Source organism: Diuraphis noxia, unplaced genomic scaffold (genome assembly GCF_037042655.1).
Source record: "Diuraphis noxia isolate RWA-SAM2 unplaced genomic scaffold, SU_Dnox_SAM2 contig0001, whole genome shotgun sequence".
NCBI lineage: Eukaryota > Metazoa > Arthropoda > Insecta > Hemiptera > Aphididae > Diuraphis > Diuraphis noxia.
Window position 1 is genome coordinate 42715641 of NW_028301711.1, and position 22717 is coordinate 42738357.

The window sequence follows — 22717 nt, forward strand, 5'->3', positions numbered from 1 at the left end:
CAAAACAAAAGTAATAATTCAAATTGGTACATACCAATAATATAAAACATAAAAATATTTACAATGTACTTTTTCAGGTCTGAAAGCTGTAGTTATTTTAATAAAATTCCTTAATTGGTTAATTTATACCATAATATAGTAATATTGCATTATGCTGAACAGTATATTATTATAGTTTAATTTTTGTGGTTGACAAAACAAATTCAGTTTTATATTTTTTATTTTATAATGTTCATAGATTTTAAAACATATTTAATTTATCCAAAGTAAAAAAGTGTTCAAAACAAATACTTATACATGCAGTGGCGTACATTCAAACTTTCTCTGGGGGGTTAAAAAGTTTATTAACAAAAAATAACCAACATAAAAACTTTCCCTTTATAACTACCCATTTACCTAGGTATGTAGACACATTTTAATCTGATATGCCTACCTACCTAAAAGTCTGCAGACTATGGTTGAAAAATATATACTCGTAATTTGTACGGCACTACCTACTTGTTAATGAAAAGGTAACGCAACGTGATAAAAATAATTTTAGGTAACGCAGATTTAATTTAAATAACAATATTTGAAGTAACAAGTAACATAATTTCAATAATTTTTAAAAGTAATTTACCCATCACTAAATATTTACGCATAGTAATAATAGAAACTCTTACTAATCTTATCTAAATATTTACCAATAAACTTCAATATATAGTTTTCAGTGTTTGACGTTTTACATAAACTTCTCGAGCAGCAGAATAAAGGTAGAATAGAATAAACAAAACTTTAAAATTGCCAATGGTCATTTACAATAGTATTATAAAAATAGAATCCATTTTACTGCATTATTGTTGTTCACGCGAAATTAAACGATTACTAAATGATAAGATATTGCATACGGCAACTATAATTTAATATTTTTTTTCGTTATGAGTAAAGTAAATAATTTATACTCAATAGTCAATTTTGTATATTATTATGATGTTTGTCTATGTACACTCATATAATTAATAGATATTAAAAGAAAATAACTAAATAGATATTGTTGTATACAGCTTTTTTAACAATTTATAGTTTACTTTTACATTATAGTTAACTAGTAGCTAGGAATATAAAAACAGTATAGTTAACAAAACTTTCCAAACACCTATCAATATAATTATTTAATTATTATAATATTTGTTTAAATGTATACTGTTCAGAACGTAACGTTCATCAATAATATCTAATTTTTTTTTTATTTCTGGGGAGGGGTTAACTCCCCCCCCCCCTTATGTACGCCACTGTATACATACAAAAATAATAACATTTAAATTTACAAAGCTTTAAAATAACATTTAAATTTACAAAGCTTTAAAATAACATTTAAATTTATAAAGCTTTAAAATAATATTTACAGTATTATCTAAAATTATAATGTAAATGATATGTATATAATGACATGTGTAAAAAAAAATTAAGTACCTATCAGCTTATACAAGTTTCAATATCTTACATTCAAAATACAATTGGTATTAAGATCAGTTGTTACTTACACAAACATAATTAGAAAAATAAAATTAGCTGCATAATTTCACTAGAATTCACAGACTAGAAGTTAGTTGTATGCTTCTTTTACGAATCATTTTAAACCGTACTTAATTATTACAAAAACATGACTTAAAAGTACAAATTACAAAAAATAATTTTAATTACCCTGTTTTTAAATATTACAATGGTATGGAAAGAAGATAATAATGGAATTCTATGAAACAATATAATGAACAAAATTCTATTTTCAGCAAATTGTTTAATATAAATTGAGTCAGGATAGTTATAGGTGAATACCGAATGAGAATAATAGAAATTCTACTATTTGATTAGCTAACCATACCACTGAAGCCACAACCAATTATTCTAAATCTAATTTAAAACAGTTAAAACTTAACGATTACAATATAATTTGACGTTTCTTTGACCAGTAGTAAAAAAAATCTGTTTGTGACATATTACCAGGATCAAGATTCAATTCATAAAGAGCTTCTCTCCTCCAAATCTATAATCAACAATAGATAATTAGTAAACATGGGTAATGAAATAATACTAATAGTGTAACTCACATTTACATCTTCAGGAGATGGTTCTGATATAATCTTACTGCCATTAGACATTAGATCATGTTTAGCTACTAATCTAACTTTGTATAAGACATACTTGTAAAACATTGCATAGTAATTCGAAGATAAGTCTAGTTGAAACGTAATAGCAAATCTACTCATACATTTCTGTAAAACATAATATTATTTATATGAAGTAGGTTAAATATACTTTTAGTTGGTCTTACTTACATTAAGTACTTCAGGTCTCAAGCTTTTTACATTAAAACCTTTGAAAAGATTTATTGAATGAAACAAGGTACAACCATATGAATCCATATTGTTAATTGGTATAACATTATTAAGTTTTCTTAAATAGTAATCTATTGAACGCAAATAAAAATATTGCATTAATCTCCAATTTTATCCAAGGCTAGACATTAGTACATAAATATATTTAAAGTAAACTCATGTGAAACACAATTTATTTTATTTTAACTAATCAATTAATTATTTCAGATTTAATTTGGCTAAAGAACATTAATGACCAATATAACACAGCCTTGAATTAACATTTATATGGTTCCAGATTTATAATCGCTTATTAAATAAGTCTGTAGAAAAAATGTATAACATAATTAAATTATGATATCTTTTATTATTTAACTGACAGTTAAACTTTTAAATAAAATAATTATTATTATCGATAAAATGAATGTCTGGATAGGAAGATCAAAAAGAAGGTAAAGATATTATTACACTCTCCAAATTTAATGTTATTGTTTGGGTAAAAATTGCAACTATGTATTCATTAATTATTACCAAACCACATAGTGAAGTAGTTGATTATTTTAAACCAGTGTTTCTCAACCTGTGGTATGTGAAGGAAATCACTCTTTATAAAAAAAAAATGGAAGGGATCATTAAACACATTAAATATTGTTTGGTTTATTTAACATTAATAATAATTGTACATACCTATTTAATTTAATTGTCATGCCTTAAACGCTTATATTCTCATAATTTTGTTATTCTTAATAAAATAAAATTCCATACATATAAAATAATGTATCTAATATATAACATTTGTGATAATAAAAGAATATTTTTCAGGTAGTACCTACATGAAATTTTTAAACTGTGTTGGTCGTTCATGTGCAGATTTAATAAGGTTGAGAACCACTGTTTTAAATTATTTAGTTTATTATGGTAATGTATTAACCACAGTCCATTAGGTTTATACAGAGTACAGTGACAGTATAATAGTACAGTAATCCCTTGTTATCCGCGGAGGTTAGGTTCCAGCAAAGTTGCGCGGATAACAAGACCATAAAGCAATGTAAAACGGGAAGTTAGGTTTTATTTACATACAATTTTTAATTTTTATTACTTTGTATTTAATTTTAAAAATCACAAAAAGGTTAATATGTTTTACAATTATTTGATTATTTATTTTTTTAATATAATTTATTAATTATTCATACATACATAATATATTAGGAAGAATGAAAAAAATTTGTAATTGATGTTTGACGTTTCTTCTCCGTTTCATTGAAATTTTAGGTCGTGAAGCCATTTAAAATGAAGTATGGTACTAAATTAAATAGTAATACAACCGTACACATGTCACTAATATCAACCAACAACTGAGGACTATCTTTTAAGTAACAAATTAACCGTACATATTAAGGTGTGTACTTTATGTAGTTTATCTGTTATAAGTATGGGTATAATAAAGATAAAATTTCACCATATGTGTTAATAAAATGTTATCGCCGACCCAACCGTGGATAATCGAAACCCTGGATTTTTAATCCGCGGATAATGAGGGATTACTGTATCATAATATTTTGTCATAGGTATTTTAAAATGAATAATACAAGATTTTATAATTCAATTGGGCAATTCAAAGGTTGGTTTTGTTGATATTTTCCAACTACCCAAAGTCTTACCTTCCTAAACCCGGCATTAAATTAAACTTTACAAAATTACACAAATTATTTGTAATACTCACTTAACATTTGATTTTCATTGTTGGATACTTCCGAGTTACAACCATCCATACTACTGATTAAATGTACTAAGGCTGTTAATGTATCTGTACTAAACAGTATACCTGCATTGATATTTAATACACCGTTGATATATTCCCCAGCATAATAATTATGAAAGTGTTTATTGACATTCAAAAATGATATTAAATGTAATAAATTTTCATAAATTAGCCATACATTATCCTTGGCCAAAAATATCCAATCATATTTAATTTGATGAGAATTATATTTGTTATGTAAGAACATTAAAGTCTGGCAGTAATACTTCCATGGTTGTGATGAATAAGTATCAGTAACAACATGACCAATATATTTGTGATCTTGTTTACTCACATACATTTTGTTGTTGCCACATTTGTCAAGCCAAACATTATGTTGCATAAGTAATGAGTCTATGTCATTAATAAAAATAACACACAAAAGTGATACATTATGATTTATAGTAGATTTTGTTAGATCCACAATATGATAATGGTGATGATGGTTTAACTTGATTTGACTGCTAAAATGTTCAACTGGGACTGGAGTTAGCTTTGTATTGTCTTCATAATTCATTAGCAAATAATAAGTATAAACTGACATAATGCCAATAACAAAACCCATTAATAGAGGCATTGGCAATATACATATTTTAGACCTATTACCATTTGTGTTTCTATACACCAACGCCATAGTTGCAGTTGAGATTTATAAATGTTTTATAATACGCATTAATGTTGAGATCTTGAAAAAAAATTTATAACGAAATTCTATACATTCTTGGCAAATGACAATTCTTTGAAACCATTAAAAATAGCAATTTTTGAACATACCTGCTCAATCATCTTTAACACCAAATAATAACGTAAGTTGTACAACTACAACTATGATCCGACATCCAAGTAGTACTGAAAAATTTAAACTGTAGAAATAGCTAGCGACTACAAAGTACAAACGTGAGCGTCTACAACTACTTTATGCGATAACTCACGTAAATTTGACACTTGCCCTCTTATCACTTCAGAGTACAGATTTTGATAAGGAAGATGACAGAAGGATGCATATTTTATTGCCTATGCATATCTTACAAGGGGTATAATTTATTTATTAGGTATAATGTATAAAATATATGGGTTATCATAAAATATAAAAGAAAAATTTAATGAAATATAACATTAAATAAATTTACTATCATTTTTTTATGGACTGAAACTATAAAAATAGAATATTTACGATATTACTAACTTCTAAATTTCCAATTCAATAAAATTCATTAAAATACTAAAATCTTATATTGTATTCCCTTTACACCACTTTATGACATGCCACATACATAATATTCATACATCATACATGCATAAAGTGCATTTAAATTTGTCGCCTACCTGTGAGAAAAAGTCGTATAGGTGCAAATATTTAAACAAATATACTGTATACAGTATACGTATACAACACTGGTCCGTAACGAGCAGTAAGATACTGAAGTAACAAGTAACATATTATTATAATTTATCGATAATAGGTAATCGGAATAAAAATCCTATAAGAAAAATGAATCACAGGAAAAATATTCCACTGTAATAAAAATTTACAATAAATCATGCAAAATGTTTAAAAAAATAATTAAATACTAATATAACAAATAATGGGCATAATTCTAGTTTAGCAACCTATCGATTTTTAAAATTTTTTTTTCTAAAATGTGTGTTTTACGGTGCTTTCTAGGAATGTAAAAAAATACCTGCATAACTTCGTTTTGAAGTTATTGACGAAAAACTTCTAAAACTTCATTTTTTTCGTCACGTGCATTAAAAAAAAAAAAAAAATATACTTACAAATGAATATTTTTAGACAATTTTTCTGGGGGGGTTCACATTTTTTTTCATTGGTGAATGGTGATACGCATTTTAGTATTATGAATTATATCTATTAATAGGTAGTTATTCTTATTACAATTTATAATTTAGACATTTCAAATTTATATAAAATTACAAAACAAATTATTTTTTTATTTTTTTTAAATCAATCTAAGGTTGTCACATTATAAATCGTATTACCTATTATTATTATTTATTAAAATTCAGAAATTATAAATATTTAAAAAGTTATAAAACAAATTAGAAACCTATTAATTATTTATATTTAAATTAGTATTGTGCATTTAATAAATAAGTACATTTTGTTGAAAGTTGTATTTGTCAGGGGGCGTTCGCCCCCCCCTGAAGTATACCTGGATTCATCACTGTGCATTTCAAATATATATTTATACCTTTAGTTCAAAATATTATTTACATACTGACTCTTGACTCTAATGACTAATACAAATTATACTAATTTTATTAAAACTAACTTTTTTCCGAAGATATTTTCCATTTTTTTTCTGGGGCTTTTTTTCAGAATACCGTATTAATTAATTGTATGACTAATGAGTAATGACTATAATACATTACTATATTATTCTATATTTCTAATGTAACATTCCTATTTTCTATCAGCAAATTTTAATGATAAATTGTCCACAGACCACAAATATACTACGAGTACAACAACACCGTTGTTGTAATGTTGTGATCACCACTCATAATATTATAGAGGGGAACAACGTTCATTCGAAATATTCTATCCAGTCATTGTTCACGCAGAGTAGGTCGTGGTCCAATGACTTCCGTAGTTTTGGAATTTTTTCCTACCGCGTCTGTCCCGACAGTTTTCTACCTCCATGATAACCGCGGCCGCGGCGCGTGCATTTGAATGTTCACCATTACAGTCTATAATATTAATTATCTTATCTCTTTTACTTTGGTCGCGACTATTCTACACCACGGTCGACGACGTTCATTATAAATTTATAAATAATGTGTATAAATAATTAATATTAATATTAATATGGTCGTTTATCAAAACAGAAACACGTGCCTATTATACTGTCTAGCACCAGCCACCAACTACAGTCGTATCACCACCGGTCCGTAATTAATTTGTACCTATAAAGTTCGTGATCCCTCGATCGATTAACCTTGCTTCACACTAAGTTTTTTTATTTTTTTTTCTAATTTTTAAATTGTTATCACTAAGAACAGTACGAACGCCATAACAACAAATTCGCGCGCACACGCACACGCACAAGCATATAAACACAAACCCAACTACTGCTATAAAACACACACGCACAGTGCATACACACACATACACACACTGTACGCAACACACACATGCACACACACACTAGTGACTACACTCACACAAATTACAAATTTACAAATCCTCACGCTAGTCCAAACACTCCGAGCACAAGACAGCAGTAATAATAATAATATTATTATTTATTACTATTGTTATTGGCGTTTTGGATTTTTAGCGCGGATTACCGACACCGGCGACTGACGAGGTCGGACAGCAGTTACCACGTAAAATACGAACGGCAAAAGTATTTTCGTTTTCGTATAACGTGATTCACCGTTTCCGTTATCGCTTGCCGCCCGGCGTTCCGCTAAACATCAAATCCACCCAACAAGTAAGCGTTTTTATTATTTATTAAATGTTTGTCGTTCATCCTTTTGTGACCCTCTATGACGGTGATGGTACCTACCTACATTTATCGTAGCACCGTTTTGGGCTGGTGTTGAGATTTTAAAATGTTGGTACCAAATCGTCTTCGGTCACCATCAGCGTTCTTTATCAACACATATTTTTATCTCCTTTATTTTCACTAAAAACGACAACATTTGTTCACATTTATAACTTATCTATCTACCTTTTTATTTTGTTGTAACTCAGGAAACATTGATTTGGTTGTTTATCATTCATTTTTGATCTTCGTAGCATCACCCGAGTTTTAAAAATGGCTGTGAATTTACTGCAGACAACCAACATTGGAAAAATCAATAACAAACGCTTGGCGTTGATACAAATTGTGAAAATCGATCTGAATGCCGGAATCAACAATGAAACCTCTGATGATGGCATCATATACTCTCCTGCTTACATTTCCACTACTAATACTTGTGTCATGAACAGTGGAACGGCATCACAGGGGATACAATTTCAATTGTTGGGTGAGTGTTGATAATTGGTTAAGTTTATGGAGATAAAGAAAATATTTCATTTTAAATGTTGTTGATATTGAGGATGAAATACCTAAATATCTATCTATATTAATGTCAGCCATCAATGATAGGTACCATCCTTAACCTCTCATAATTGTTAGGTTTAAATCTTTATAGGTAAATATAAATTTTTCTAAAGTAAAGTACTTGGGTTTAAATTTAAAAAATCTATTGAAAATCTATTAAAAATAATTTACATTTTTTTTTTTTTTGTTTATTTAGAAAATTTATCTTAAATACCTTAAATGTAAAAAATTAAGAATTTAAAAATGGAATGTTTTAACTTGTTGGTAGTTGTAGTTTTTTTCTCAATAAAATACAACAATTAGAAATTAATAAACAAATACCTAATTCAAGTGATTATAAAATCAGTTTTGAAAAATATAGGCATGTCATTTTTAACAATAATTGTAGTAGGTACCTATTTAAAGTCATTCATATATTAATATATTATACAGTTATAATTATTAAAATATTTTTAAATCTATATTCATTTTGTAACTAAAATTTCAAATTTTAACTACTTGACAGGTACCTAAACAATAAATATAAGTTAATAATCAATAAGTTTTGCAATTTCAATTTGTTTAATAATTAAGGTTGCCAACTTTTAATTTGGAAAATATTGGGACAAGGAAATAAAAGATAAGATTATAATTTTCTGTAAATTTATATTTAATATTACAAAATGTAAAAATAATAAATAAAGTAGGTAGTTATTAAATAGGTAAATTATAAATTTTTAAAAGTATACAGTAAGTTCTCGTTACAACGAATACCGATACAACGAAAAATCCCGTTATAACGAAAGTAATAGAAGTTCCCTGCCGAAAAGCTATTAAAACAATGTTAAACTAATCTCAATATAACGAAATGATTGATTTTTAAAAATCCCGATACAACGAACTATTTGTACAGCGTACAGGTTAAAATATATGTATTTTCCCTTCTTAATTTAATCTAAAGATAACAAGCATACGATTTTACGAAATTATCAAGCCATTAAATTGTCATTATGTGTGACCGTGTTATAACTACAAAATTATTTACTTTCTATTAAAACAGCAAACCTTGTTCAAAAGAAAATTGTTGATTTTCTATAATAAAGTTATTTATTTTTTCGCAAATTATTTACATTTGAATTATTTATTTATTACATACATATTTGAACTATACATATTCGAATTTTCAAAATTTCGTTACAACGAAATTTCCGTTATAACGAAAAAAAAATGTGGTCCCTTGGAGTTCGTTGTAACGAGAACTTACTGTATTTGTATTTTTTCAAAGAACTCCGAATAATTATATATTATTTCTTATAACCAATTTGGTTTTAACTCTATCAACTTCTAAACCAACGATTCTCAAAATTGTATGAATACTATCTTTTTTTACCAATACATTTTTTTGGGAACCCCTTCTTAGTTACTTAACTAAAATATAAGGTATATATAAAATTATATATGTATAACACATTTTGCTGACCAGACCCCAAGGGGTGCATGTATCATAGTTTAAGAATCTTTGTCCTAAACAATTGTGCTTGGCCATCCATTGGAGCCGTCCACAGACTATTCATGTCACTAAAAACGCATTCAACAAATGTTAACAGCATCAAAATTACATATTCTACAATTTGTTTTATATTTTACCTATTTTTCTGAACTAGTAAATTCTGTGTTATTTATGATATAATTTGGAAATAACTTATCAAATTAAGCTCTTTATACAATTCTTACCTATTGACTTGAACCTTAATTAATTTTGACAGGTCAAGTAAATTTGCTAATTTAGGTAGTCATTAAGATCATATGATTTATTGACAGCAATATCTAATAACCAATTTTACAAAAACGATAAAATATTAATATTATAATATATATTTATAATGTTTATATTGAAAGTTTTAATTTTTTTTTTTATTTTAATTTTTTTTTTTAATTTTAATTTTATATTGAAAGTTTTAATCAGATAAAAATACCAGCTTTTTATAAGTTGGTGATACATTAATACCGACAACCGGCATTTTAAATCTATGGAAATGAAATACTGGCTGGTTGGCAACCCTAATAGTAATCCATAACAACTAAGTTTCAATACTTAAAAAATGTGCAAAAATTGGAAGAAAATGGTTTACTGATATAGGTAGGGTTACCATAATGTTTTTAGACCAAATCCGGTCATCAGTTCTGTTTCGGGGGGGGGGGGGGGTAAAATAAAAAATATATTTATCTTTCATTAATACAATTTTATTTAAATATATAAATTAGTTTAAATATGTTATAAAATGTGTTTCATAATAATTTTGTGAACAAATTAACACAATATATTATATATAATAATATTAGATAACTAACAATTTAGTAAGACTATATTTGATAATACTTTAATCTTTTATTTTATGGCAACAACGATAATAATAGCCAATAGGTAGTCGCATATCGTGACATGCCGGGAAAAAATATGTATAAAAATAGAAATTAGATATTATTCATTTATACAGAGTGAACCCAAAAATCTGCCACCTGATATAACTTTTTATATCAATTTAACCACGTTAAACGATTACCTTTGTAGAATCCGGACGCCAATCCGGACTTGTGTTTGAAATCCGGACGTATGGTAACCCTAGATATAGGTAGCATTAACATGCTAATTTTGAAGTAAGTTAACTGAAACAGATTAAGAGAAATATAGGTTGGCCACCTTCAATTGTATAACATAAAATCCAACTTTTTAAAATAAATATATATATACATTGCTCATTTACTCATTAATTCCCAATTATAAATTTATTAGTTATTATTAAAGAGCAAATTTTTCTAAGTTTAAAATATAGGTAATGCTAATATTTTCTAAAAAAAAACCCTAAAATATTCTCTAAATATTCCTTAAACTTGTAAATATGCAAATAATATGATATATATATTTTTCTAAATAGTTTAATAAAATCAATAAATAACTGTTATGCACCATTCCTTTGCTAACAGGTAAATTATTTAAACATGAGGGGCTCCTCTTCCCTATTGGAGTCAATCTTTTTAATGCACCACTGATTAATGATAAAGTTATACTACTTGTACTACTAATATACCATACTGTATTTATTATAAAGGTATGTAATTAGGTACATAGAATAATAGTGATTTAGTCTATTTTATAGAAATGATTTTTATATTAATGGTTTTTGTTTTAACAATTATTAGAAAATAATGACATTTATGGCAAAATTATAAAATTATTTTTATACTTGTTGTTTTATGACCAATTTTATTAAATGTTAATTAATATAATTCAATAATAATGTTTAACAGAATGTAAAACAGTATTATCATAAATTAATTTAAGTTGAGAATTGTATTAAAAGTATTAAACTTATTTTATTGGTCACATCAAAATATTGTGGCAATATTTTGTGACTCGATGTGTTATCTGGTTATCGCTCTGAAAGATAAAGGTGTATTATTATTCTTACATTTTGCATTAATTGGAAGCGACTATCGTGTTGGTATTATAAAACTATTTTTATATTAAATTAATACATTTAATTATTAAAAATTCTCACATCCTACATTCAAATTATGTATGTAAAAAATATTGAGCTTTTTTAATCATTAATTAGCATTTTCATAGATCTAAAAAATAGTTAATAAGCATTAAAAATAAAAGACGACAAGTTTCGATAATATTTCAAAATGTCCTTATATTTTGAAAATTGTATTGAAGAATTATTCATTTTTCTAGGTGGTAACAATGAGAATATTGTAGAATTCACTCCTAGTTATTCAGTAGACTATTGTAAAGTTGCCAAAGATACATATGCCATACAGTTGAATAATTATTCATATATGTTAAAGTTCAAAACACATATAGGTAAAGTATTTTGAAATTTTTTTATACTAATATAAAAAACAATTTTATGAAGTACAATAATTACTTAAGTAAATATTTCAAAACTAGATTTATATGAATTTACTGAATTGCTGGATCGTGCTAAAAAAGGGAATGATATCTCAGTTTTTTCTAATCGAACTGATGAAGCATCAGCTGCACAATACTTTCAGGTAATTAATATAAAATAACCCAATATTATTAATTTTAATATTAAATGTATTAATTTTTGATTAGTTTTATGGATATCTTTCTCAACAACAAAACATGTTACAAGACTATATACGGACAAGTACCTATCAAAAAGCAGTGCTTATCAATACTATAGACTTTCAAGACAAAGTGGTACTAGATGTAGGTGCTGGATCAGGGATATTATCATTTTTTTCTGTCCAAGCTGGTGCTAAAAAAGTTTATGCTGTAGAAGCAAGTTCAATGGCACAACATGCTCAGGTATAGAATATTTAAGTTAATAATAATAATAAATATAATTAATTATTTATTTATTTGTTTGTTTAATTTTTTGTTTTTGAATATTTGAAGACATTGGTGGATTCTAATAATTTGGGAGACAAAATTTTTATTGTAGCTGGCAAAATTGAAGAAATTGATTTACCTGAAAAAGTGGATGTTATTATATCAGAACCAATGGGATATATGCTCTACAATGAACGCATGCTTGAAACCTATTTACATGCTAAAAAGTGGTTAAAACCTGGAGGTAATTTGTTTTGTAATATTTTATATTATTACAGATTATTTGATATAGATATTAAAAGCCAAAAGGAGGCGATACCAAAATTTATAATTTTAAAACATTTATAATTGTTGCTTCAAAATTGAAATATAGTTAAAAGCCAATGAGGTTATCTAAATAATAATCTTAAATTTAAATTTTATAAGAGGCTGATTTACTCTAGTTTTTAAATTAACGGAGTTAAATTTGATCTGCTGAACGTAAACTTGTAAGATGGATACAACGCATGCGGGTTTCACATTCTCTTAAATAGAGTTGATTATATATTGATTGGATTATTGTGTTGATATTAATTATTTATAATTAATAGGAAAAATGTATCCAAGTAAAGGAGATTTGCACATAGCTCCATTCACTGATGATGCTTTATTCATGGAACAAACAAATAAAGCTAGCTTTTGGTATGTAAAGTATATTGTTGTTATATATTTATATTATATTTCAATAAGAGAATTTTAGTAAAGCAAAATCGCCTATTGACTTTGGACTAAGTATAATTTTGCTTGAAATAATTAGATACACAAATAATTTGAATATATTTTTATCAAATATTGATATTTTTAAAGTAATCTCATGTATATTTTTTTATTTGAAGGGTTCAGTCATGTTTTCATGGAGTTGACTTGAGCTCATTACGTGATATGGCTATGCGAGAATATTTTCGACAACCAATAGTAGATACGTTTGATATTCGTATATGCCTTGCTAAGTCTGTCAAACATAGCTTAGATTTTCTCACAGCTACTGAACAACAATTACACAAAATTGACATTCCACTTGAGTATTATATACTTGAATCTGGAACGATTCATGGATTAGCTTTTTGGTTTGATGTTGCATTTCAAGGCAGCAGCCAAACTCTGTGGCTGTCTACTTCGCCTACTGAATCTTTAACTCATTGGTATCAAGTCAGATGCCTTCTAGAAAAGCCTATTCTTGTTAAAGTTGGTCAAATTTTAACTGGTAGTGTATCACTTCAGGCAAATGTAAGGTTAGTATATTAAAGTCTTATATTATTCAGTAATTCAATTTTTATTACAATATTTTATACAAATAATTAAAATATTTTTAGACAAAGTTATGATGTTCTCATAAATTTAATGATTGATGGGCTTCCACACACAAGTTCTTCCAATAATCTAGATCTTAAAAACCCATACTTTCGGTACACTGGTCAACCGCCTCAACCTCCTCCCGGTGTTAATACTATATCACCTAGTGAAAGTTATTGGGCCAACTTGGATCTCCAAAGTACTACATCTGGTATTTTTTATAATAGTATTGAGTATCATTGTCTTACTAACAATAATAAAACTTAATTTAAATAGCTTTGAACATGGTTAATGGCATTCCATTGAACGGTTATGCTACAGACATTTCCATGGATATGCAAACATCTCCAACTGCTGTTGCCAACAATACAAATCTTATAAATTTAGGTAATTGAGTAAACCCAATTATGTTATAAATAATAAATTTTAAAGCCAAAACAAATAAATATATTTGTTTTATGAAATAGTTACCCTACCTCAACCAAATATTCATCCAGGATCTATAAGTAGTACAGGGCGACAACGAGTTAGCACTGCTACTTCTACTGCAGGAGCACAACTTATTGGTGGTGGAATATCTCCGACCTTATTTACTTCCAACCAGGTAGATATTAAGTAGATTAAATTTTGTAAAGCATATGTTCCTGATGTAATACTAATTATTAATTTCCAATTAGTTTTAAAATATGAACATAGAATTATTGAATATATGCTTTCAAATTTAAAAGATATTTTTCCAAACATTTAGTAATTTTGTTTTTTTACTTATAATATATTTTTTAATTGAACTTAACTTTTTTAGAACCAAAATCAACAACTTTTATTAGGGGCAGCGACAGCTGCTGCAGGAGGTTCAACCACTGCTATTGGAAACTATCCAGTTAACAACAGTTTAATGATTGGAGACTATGTTGCACCCAACACTAGTGTTTTAAATATTTCATATCGTTAAGTTATTATATTATGGTTTATTTGTGTTTTCAAGATGAATCTTGAATCGCGACAATTTCAAAATCAATTTTAAGGAGACTTATTTCTCCTTCCAAAAATAATTTTATCCATACAATAAATGTATAGTTTAAATGTTTAATACAAACAATTTTTATTTATAATTTTGAACTCAAGTAGGATTATAAATAATTTTAAAAAGGAAATGGTTTCCTGTTATTCATTATTTCATAAGAAAAATTAAATTTATTGACTATCAATATAATAAACAACCGTTATTTTTTACATTTTGATAAAAAAAAGAAATCATAATAATATAAACCTGTTTTAGACACTAAACAACCCTTAGCAACAATTTTTCTTTATTTCCAAATTATATTCTAAAAGCAATATACACGCATTTATAAATATATGTATTGATTTATATATTTGCTTCAAAATTAGTATGCTAGTTTATGGCCAATAAACATTTAAAAATAAAAATAAAATAAATAGTTTTATGGTATATACAAAACAATAAAAAGTATTAATTATTTTATAAATAAAAAATAATAATATTAATATGATAAAAATATCAAAAACATTATACTTGAATGTAATACTTTTTGAGAAACATATTGTATATTATTATCTCATAGTGTATAATAATATTTAGTTAAACTTTTGTTGCTGATGTATTGTTAAGGTTGATTAAATGAATCAATAATGATTTGGCAATAACTTTATGTATACTTTTTATAACTAATTTTCTTTGTAATGTTATTTTTAATTTGGTAAATATTAATATCTAAGGTGTGTATTATTACACCTTTTTCACTGATTATTGCATGTGATCTTCATTCTTTAATGTTAATTGAATATAAAATATCATAGCTTTTTTACAATATACTTAAATATTAATTAATTATTGTGATTCCTATGTATACATAATATATGAATATTATATATAGTAATATTTTAATTAAGATAGAGCTGTTTGTAAAGCTTAACAATAATAAATTTATCATTACTACCAACTATTTTATTTGATAAAAAAAAAATATATTTTTTTTTTTATATCCTATGTGTAACTATTACATCTACATTACTATTAAAAAATAGTTCTCAATTTATTAAAAGATATTATAGCTGATTCTTTTATGTAATGAACAACAGCTATAATAGAAAAGTTTAGATTACTTGAAAAATGATGTATACTTTTTTTAATGTAATGAATAAAATATTATTATCAATATGAATAAGTGTTAACAGACTTAATAAAATTTAAATGGTAAAATATTAGATACAAGCCACTTATTACCAGTTTTGCTTACTGTTTATTAATCTTCTAGTGTGAGTTAACATTTTCCAAAACATGTATTTTTTTAATACAAATTATTTATTTATAATTACACATTATTTAAAGTCTATTTAGTTGTTAATATATGTATATACAGGGTGTTCCACGAGGATTTACCCATTGCGATATCTCACGAAATAATGGAGATATCAAAATTCTGGTGTTATTATAAAATTCACAGGGATAAGCATTACAATTATATCATTTTTAAATGTATTTTAATGTTTTTGTAAAAAATTTAAAAAATATATTTTTTTATTTAATTATTTCCAAAAAAATTAATGATAGCCATTTTGTAGAGTTTATTTTTCTGAAAATATTGACGTTTCAACATTTTATTTTCATTAATTTCCTGATTTTTAATACTTTTTATAGTTTTGAAGAAATAAAATATTATAATAAATTTATAAGTTTATAACTATTAGGAATACGGAAAGTATTCGGCCGACCGTATGGGAATGTGCGCGGCGCGGTGGGTCACATGTTTAATAACATTATGGTGTTAAATATTCGCAATTTATCTCGAAACTAAAAAAAATATTAAAAATCAGGAAATTAATGAAAATACAATTTTGAAACGTCAATATTTCAGAAAAATAAACTCTACAAAATGGCTATCTTTAACTTTTTTGGAAGTAATTAAATTAAAATATGAAATAATTGTAGTTCTTAACCCTGTGAGTCCTATTACAATACTAGAATTTCGATGTTACCATTAATTCCGGAGATATCGCAATGGGTAAATTCTCACGGGAAAGATCTGACCAAAAAAAAAAAAAATTATGCCAATTCATCGTACCTATGACAATTTTTTTAATATTATATAATAAATAAATAATTTAAGAAATATACTCATGTCAGCAAATTCTCAAAAATCATAGTTTTTAAAAAGTTATTGCGTTTCAAATTAATTTAACCAAAAAAAATATCTAAAAAATAAACTACTTGATTTAGATAAATCTTTTTACCATCAAAATTGTTCTTATAATCAGATTCATAAATAGGCTATTTTGAATTTATCCAACATTTTTTTTATTAAATTAATTTTTTTTATTTTCAGTACTAAAAAATAAAACATAAAAAAATGTATTATACACGTAGTGCTAAGTTCAATTAAGGAACAAAAAAAAAAATATATATTAATGTGAAAAAAGTTAGTCCAAATGTCAGTTCTATCAGTTACACCTTGTATATAATATATAGTTGTATCTATATTTAAGCTGGGAGATCATTCAGTTCTTGTGTAGCATGCTATCTTCTGCTACTTCATTAGTGATGAATCAGTGTAGACTTGGTATCTTTTATTAGTATTTACCATATTTTACCTACTGAATATTGATTACCTAATATATTTAACTAAAATTGAAGTATTAATGTATTGCTTTATTTTCGAATAATCTTCTATTTTAATAAGTTAAAAATGTTATATTGTTTTAATGAACTGCCATTATTTATATTTTAGTTGACAATCTAATAAATCTGTTACTTAAAACAACAAGTTGGAAAGACACAACATAGACAAAAATTATAATATAATATTATATTATTTATACTATATAATATCTAAAAGTAAGTTATCAAGGGTCTTGGTGGATATATTTTATAAATTATCACAATGGCTAAATATTATAGACATATCAACAGTAAGTTATTATAGTCCCTATTGTATCACCAAAATGAAATAAAAACATAATATAATACCTGTATAAGAATTAGTATGACAAAAGCTGTCATATTTTCTGTTGGTAGCATACTTCATTTACAAAGTTATTTGGTTGGTAGCATGCTACGCGGATACCATTCGTTGACCCCTCATGATCGATAGAAAATTGAATACTTACTACTAAAGACATCCTTTTTGTTAGGGGTACGTTAATTTGCTTGTTTTTAAATATTCTTTCATATAAATATTACAACCAATTTTTTTCATGACATCTTATTAGACGGGTTATATTAGCTTTATATCATATTAGAAATGTTAAATTTTTTTTTTAAATTAAATGTTAAGAGGTTAGTCAAAATTTCAAAAATAGAAAGTGTAAGTCATTCAATTAAATGTGTTTGTATCAATAATTGTTTAGACTCTGTCAGTAATTATTCATACTCTCTTCTATACAGTCAACTATACACTGGCTTCTTTATCTCTTTTTTCATTAATTACTTTAATTATCATTTGCGGATTACGTATTACCGTTATAAATACAGAATAATGTTCCCAAATTCTAACCCACAATGAAGATAGACTAATATGTAATGTTTGCAAAAATATAATGCATTTTATTGTAGAGGTATCTCTAAGGTCAACTTTAAAAAAGCTATACAAATTAAATAAAAGTAAATTTGTCTATGTTGACTGCAAAACAGCAGAACCAAATATGAACCAGCTATCAAAATGGAAACTAAAAATAATAACATTATTAGCTCTGTTGAGTTTTTAGGTAAACAATACGATGATTTGAATAAAAAAAACTCTGTGCTCATTGAAGTGAAAGTTCTAAGAATAGAAAATTACAAAAGAAAATAAATATCTATCAAACAAAGTTTCGTTATACAAATTAAAAATCGAACAATCCTACTAACATTGACATAACTAGAATACCTCAAACCACAAATGAAAATTGTTCCGAAATCATTCGACAAATGGATTAAAAACAAACATTATTATCAACGTAATTGAATCAAATTATAGAACATATATCGCCAATTCTAAGAACAGTATCATTATACTCAATTATAGTCAAACTTAGAACTACCGAGATGAAAAGAAACCTTAACTGCAATAGCAAAACTTCTACTTTCGGCAAATACTATACATAGTAAAAAATCAAAGTCTAATGAAATCAAAGTATGTATCAATGAAAGACTTACTTAAGACTGTAATATTCTATTTGGATAGGCAAGAACAAATTGGAGAGATGAAAAATTCAAATTAGTATGGGTCAAAACTTGTGACATTCTCATGAAAAAAATTGAAAGTTCAAAAACAATACATAAGAATACTGCAAGACCTAGAAAAAATGTAAAATCAACGTCAAAATCAATATAATTACATAAAAAGCATGCTAATCATCACACAGAGACCTTAATCACAACTGTTTATAAATTTGCATCTTAATATTACATCCACAATTATACAATCAATAATATTATAAACAATTTAAACCAATCATGCTTTTAATAAATAAGCTTTTTGAAATCTTAGATTCCGAATGAAACTCCTATAATATACTATACATTGATGGATTGATGATATAATGTAAACTTATCCTAAATGTAACAGCATAATATATTACACACATTAGAAGTATAAACAAACATTTAAATGAATTAAAGCATCTTATCGTTAAAGAAAAAATGTTAACAAATATTATGATCAAGGCTAGGATTTGTATGCAACAGCATGTTTTTTTTGCGACTTCTGATTATTGATTTTGTCAGTAATGTCCACAAATCACCTCATGATGAGATGAATGGTGTTGTTTTTATTTTGCATGTTTTTGCATATTTTGGATAAAATGCATATTAATGCATATATTGAATAAAATGAATATTATTGCATATTTCGATTATAAGAATGCGAAAAATGCATGTTTTATAGTATATTTCGTAATTAATATTTATAATTTAATATTAATATTTTTTGTAATCGCTTTGCAATAATTATTTTTTAATAAAATGCAAATTAATAAAAAAAAAATATTAATATTTCATATTTAATTCTAGCTCTACTGATTAAAGTATAAAACTTGGTTTGTTTGTCAAACAAAAATTTTATTTTTATTAATACAATCCTATGGTACAATAGGTATGCAATTAAAGATTGAATAGTTTGACGGAGAAAGATAAACACAATTAATAAAAGTATGTCGGTCAATATAAAATCTAAGATAGAAATTAAAATGCATATTTTTGCATATTTTGGTAAATAAAATGCATATTTTACAATTTTTTATTGCATACAAATCATAGCCCTGATTATGATTACATCAGAAGCATGGATAGGTAGGTAATGACTAATGACTAATGACTTCAACTCTGAATATATTCCATTAGCATCGACTTTAATATAAAAACTACAAGAAACGATGAGTGTAAATCTGATGGTATAATGATGTTCATAAAAAATCATGTAATTCACAACACAACAGAATGAATCATTCCAGGTATAAATTGTTTATATTTGTTAATAGAACACAATGGACAATGGTCATATAATATATGGTATTTTATCTATCTACAGATCTCCTAATGGCAATATTAATAACTTCTTTATAGATTTAAATAATGTTAAATAAAATTGTCAAATAAATTGTTTAGTAAAAAAATTAAAACGTATTTTATTGAACAATGTATAATACAATTATCAGTATAAATATTTTGTTATACATTTAATTAATAAAATTGACGAAATATCATATTCTAAAAACAATATTTTGTTATTTTATACTTATTTTATTATTTCCAGTGGTTATAAATGAAAATTTCATTAAATACGAATTGTGCATAAATCTAAATTTTGGCTACTTTAACTTGGTCAATTTTGTAAATAGAAAAAACTTTTGATATGCAAATTTAAAAAATAAATAATATATCTGAATATGTTGAAAAAATTGTTTTTCCATTATAAAAAAAAAAAAACAAAACATAAATTGTATTGCTCATGTGCACACCAAGTGCTAAAAATTTGAAATTTTTCAAAAAATACGTATTTATAGGTACTCTCTATCGACTTTATCAACTCCCGAAAATCCCATTTCAATACTAGGTTATCCACCTGAGGGCCGAGATATTTAGTGTTACCTTAAATCGTGATCATTCTGTATATCACAGTCTACCTTGTTAAATACTCTACACTAATTTGGTATTACTGGGGCAACTTTTAAAATTGTTTTATCATGCAAACACCAAAGAACGCAACAGGTTAGAACAGGTAACACAATAAGTAAAATAGGCCAAATTCGTGATAGAGTACCCCAACGACTGCAATTATTACAATACGAAACGGCGACCAGGACCTGGTGTTTGCAATGGCCTGTAGTGGCCGGGTCGAGGCAGTTTTCGTTTCCAATGCATCGGTGTGCGCTCTGTAAGAGAAGTGCGGTGTAACGTTGAACCACGAACATCTATACCACTTATACCAGGCACCCCGGTAGATCGGCTAAAGAGAGAAATAAAACGATAATTTATATACGATTGAAAACGCTGAGGTACTCGAAATTTAGTCGTCATAATAATTATATTTCGGTAACAAACAGCAAACACAGTCAGCAAAAAATGACTATACCACTATACTACCATTTATTATGCCAATGTTGTCACTGATTACGAATTATTTAAATCACAACAGCCGACGTTTGAAAGCTTCAACAAACAACCAATTCGATCGATCAGATTTTATTATTTTTTTTATTTTTTTATATACGAGTTCGCTGTCCAATATCCACTTTCGCGTGTTAAAATAAATAATTGAATTAATTAGTCGTGCTCTTACGTACTTCAGCTATGACTTATGAGCATGGATCGGGAAATCAAGTGATGAAGGAGGAAATTCGAAATTCGTCCCGATTCCGTTCAGTATTATTGTTGTGGACGCGCCAGGCCACCAGCGGACGGTCAATAGATGGCGTTCGCGGACTCGGTCGTTTGCCGACGCGGTTTTTAAGCTATCACCGGGCGTGTTGAGCGTACCGCAAACACAGGTGGTCGGACTTCATAGTCCCTATAAAGCTTAAAGTTTTCACCGGTAGTGTTCCGGACTCGATGCAATCCGACCGATTTGCGTCCACATCCGGGGAAATAGTGTGATGCGAACACTGAAAACTACACAGTGACGCAGCCGGGCGAGTTATATATAGGGAACCGATCGCCGGTGAAACATTAACTCCGGTTCCCTTTCAAAACGAAAAAATCTTTCGCCTTTTACTAAAGATTTCCGTGGAGGGGAGCACTCAAAGGAGTCTAGAAAATTAATTTTTTAAATTGCCTGATCGTCTGGTCGGGCTTCTATTGTGATAAATCCTATAAACAGATTCAACTATGTAAGTAGTGGATTCCAATTTCCAGATCATACATTACAGTACAATTACCTAAAAGTATGGTGTTTATCTACAGTTTCGGTTCTGAGCACAGTGTTGTAACACGTTTACACAATTGTATTCGACATACCTATGTGGCTAAGTGTCGATACTTTTCTGAACCATATTATATTCGTGTACGATATTTTAGGCGACAATTGACCTTGATCGCTCGATCAGAAGTAAGTTCATGGTAGAGTTTAATTTGTGTGACTGCCTGAAATATAGGTAGATTATAAATAATATAGTTAATCAAAAATAAAATTCTCTTGTTCTTTTGCACGTTTAAAATAATTATGTTTGGTATAGATGCTAATAAATACTATTATAACACATAAAGTGTATTAATTTATAACAATAAAATAAAATTATACTTATCAGTTATTACTCAGAAATTAAAGACTTAAAGTAGGTACATGAATTATAATTATATTATCATAATCGCAAGTAGGTA

At 26.7% G+C, this 22717-nt stretch overlaps 2 protein-coding genes, 1 long non-coding RNA gene and 1 other non-coding gene across 6 annotated transcripts; 2 read left to right on the forward strand and 2 right to left on the reverse strand.

The window, feature by feature from the left end:
• Positions 1 to 202: 202 nt before the first annotated feature.
• Positions 203 to 5118, reverse strand: LOC107170403 (uncharacterized). Its single transcript, XM_015520505.2, has 5 exons — positions 4930 to 5118; positions 4078 to 4840; positions 2316 to 2446; positions 2088 to 2252; positions 203 to 2023 (listed from the first exon to the last, which is right to left on the reverse strand). Exons 2-5 carry the CDS (start codon positions 4787 to 4789, stop codon positions 1919 to 1921), a joined length of 1113 nt encoding a protein of 370 aa, XP_015375991.2. The 5' UTR covers positions 4790 to 4840; positions 4930 to 5118; the 3' UTR covers positions 203 to 1918.
• A 2124-nt stretch (positions 5119 to 7242) lies between these two features.
• Positions 7243 to 17556, forward strand: Art4 (arginine methyltransferase 4). 3 transcript variants are annotated; one of them, XM_015520526.2, is made up of 12 exons: positions 7243 to 7610; positions 7919 to 8151; positions 11947 to 12075; positions 12163 to 12266; positions 12331 to 12546; positions 12637 to 12814; positions 13161 to 13251; positions 13446 to 13841; positions 13923 to 14113; positions 14179 to 14289; positions 14370 to 14506; positions 14705 to 17556. In XM_015520526.2, the coding sequence occupies exons 2-12, from the start codon at positions 7938 to 7940 to the stop codon at positions 14852 to 14854; spliced, it is 1917 nt and encodes a 638-aa protein (XP_015376012.1). In that variant the 5' UTR covers positions 7243 to 7610; positions 7919 to 7937; the 3' UTR covers positions 14855 to 17556. The 3 variants fall into 3 exon arrangements, with proteins under 3 accessions (XP_015376012.1, XP_015376011.1, XP_015376013.1); XM_015520525.2 differs by having other exon boundaries at positions 7244 to 7610; positions 7874 to 8151; XM_015520527.2 differs by having other exon boundaries at positions 7244 to 7610; positions 7874 to 8151; positions 13923 to 14101.
• Positions 17557 to 20662: 3106 nt separating this feature from the next.
• On the reverse strand, positions 20663 to 22402 carry LOC149060711 (uncharacterized). The gene is made up of 2 exons (XR_016190076.1): positions 22276 to 22402; positions 20663 to 22207 (listed from the first exon to the last, which is right to left on the reverse strand). It is a non-coding gene; the product is annotated as an uncharacterized LOC149060711 (long non-coding RNA).
• LOC149060712 (U5 spliceosomal RNA) lies at positions 22068 to 22191 on the forward strand. The gene has a single exon (XR_016190054.1). It is a non-coding gene; the product is annotated as a U5 spliceosomal RNA (small nuclear RNA).
• Positions 22403 to 22717: the final 315 nt, after the last annotated feature.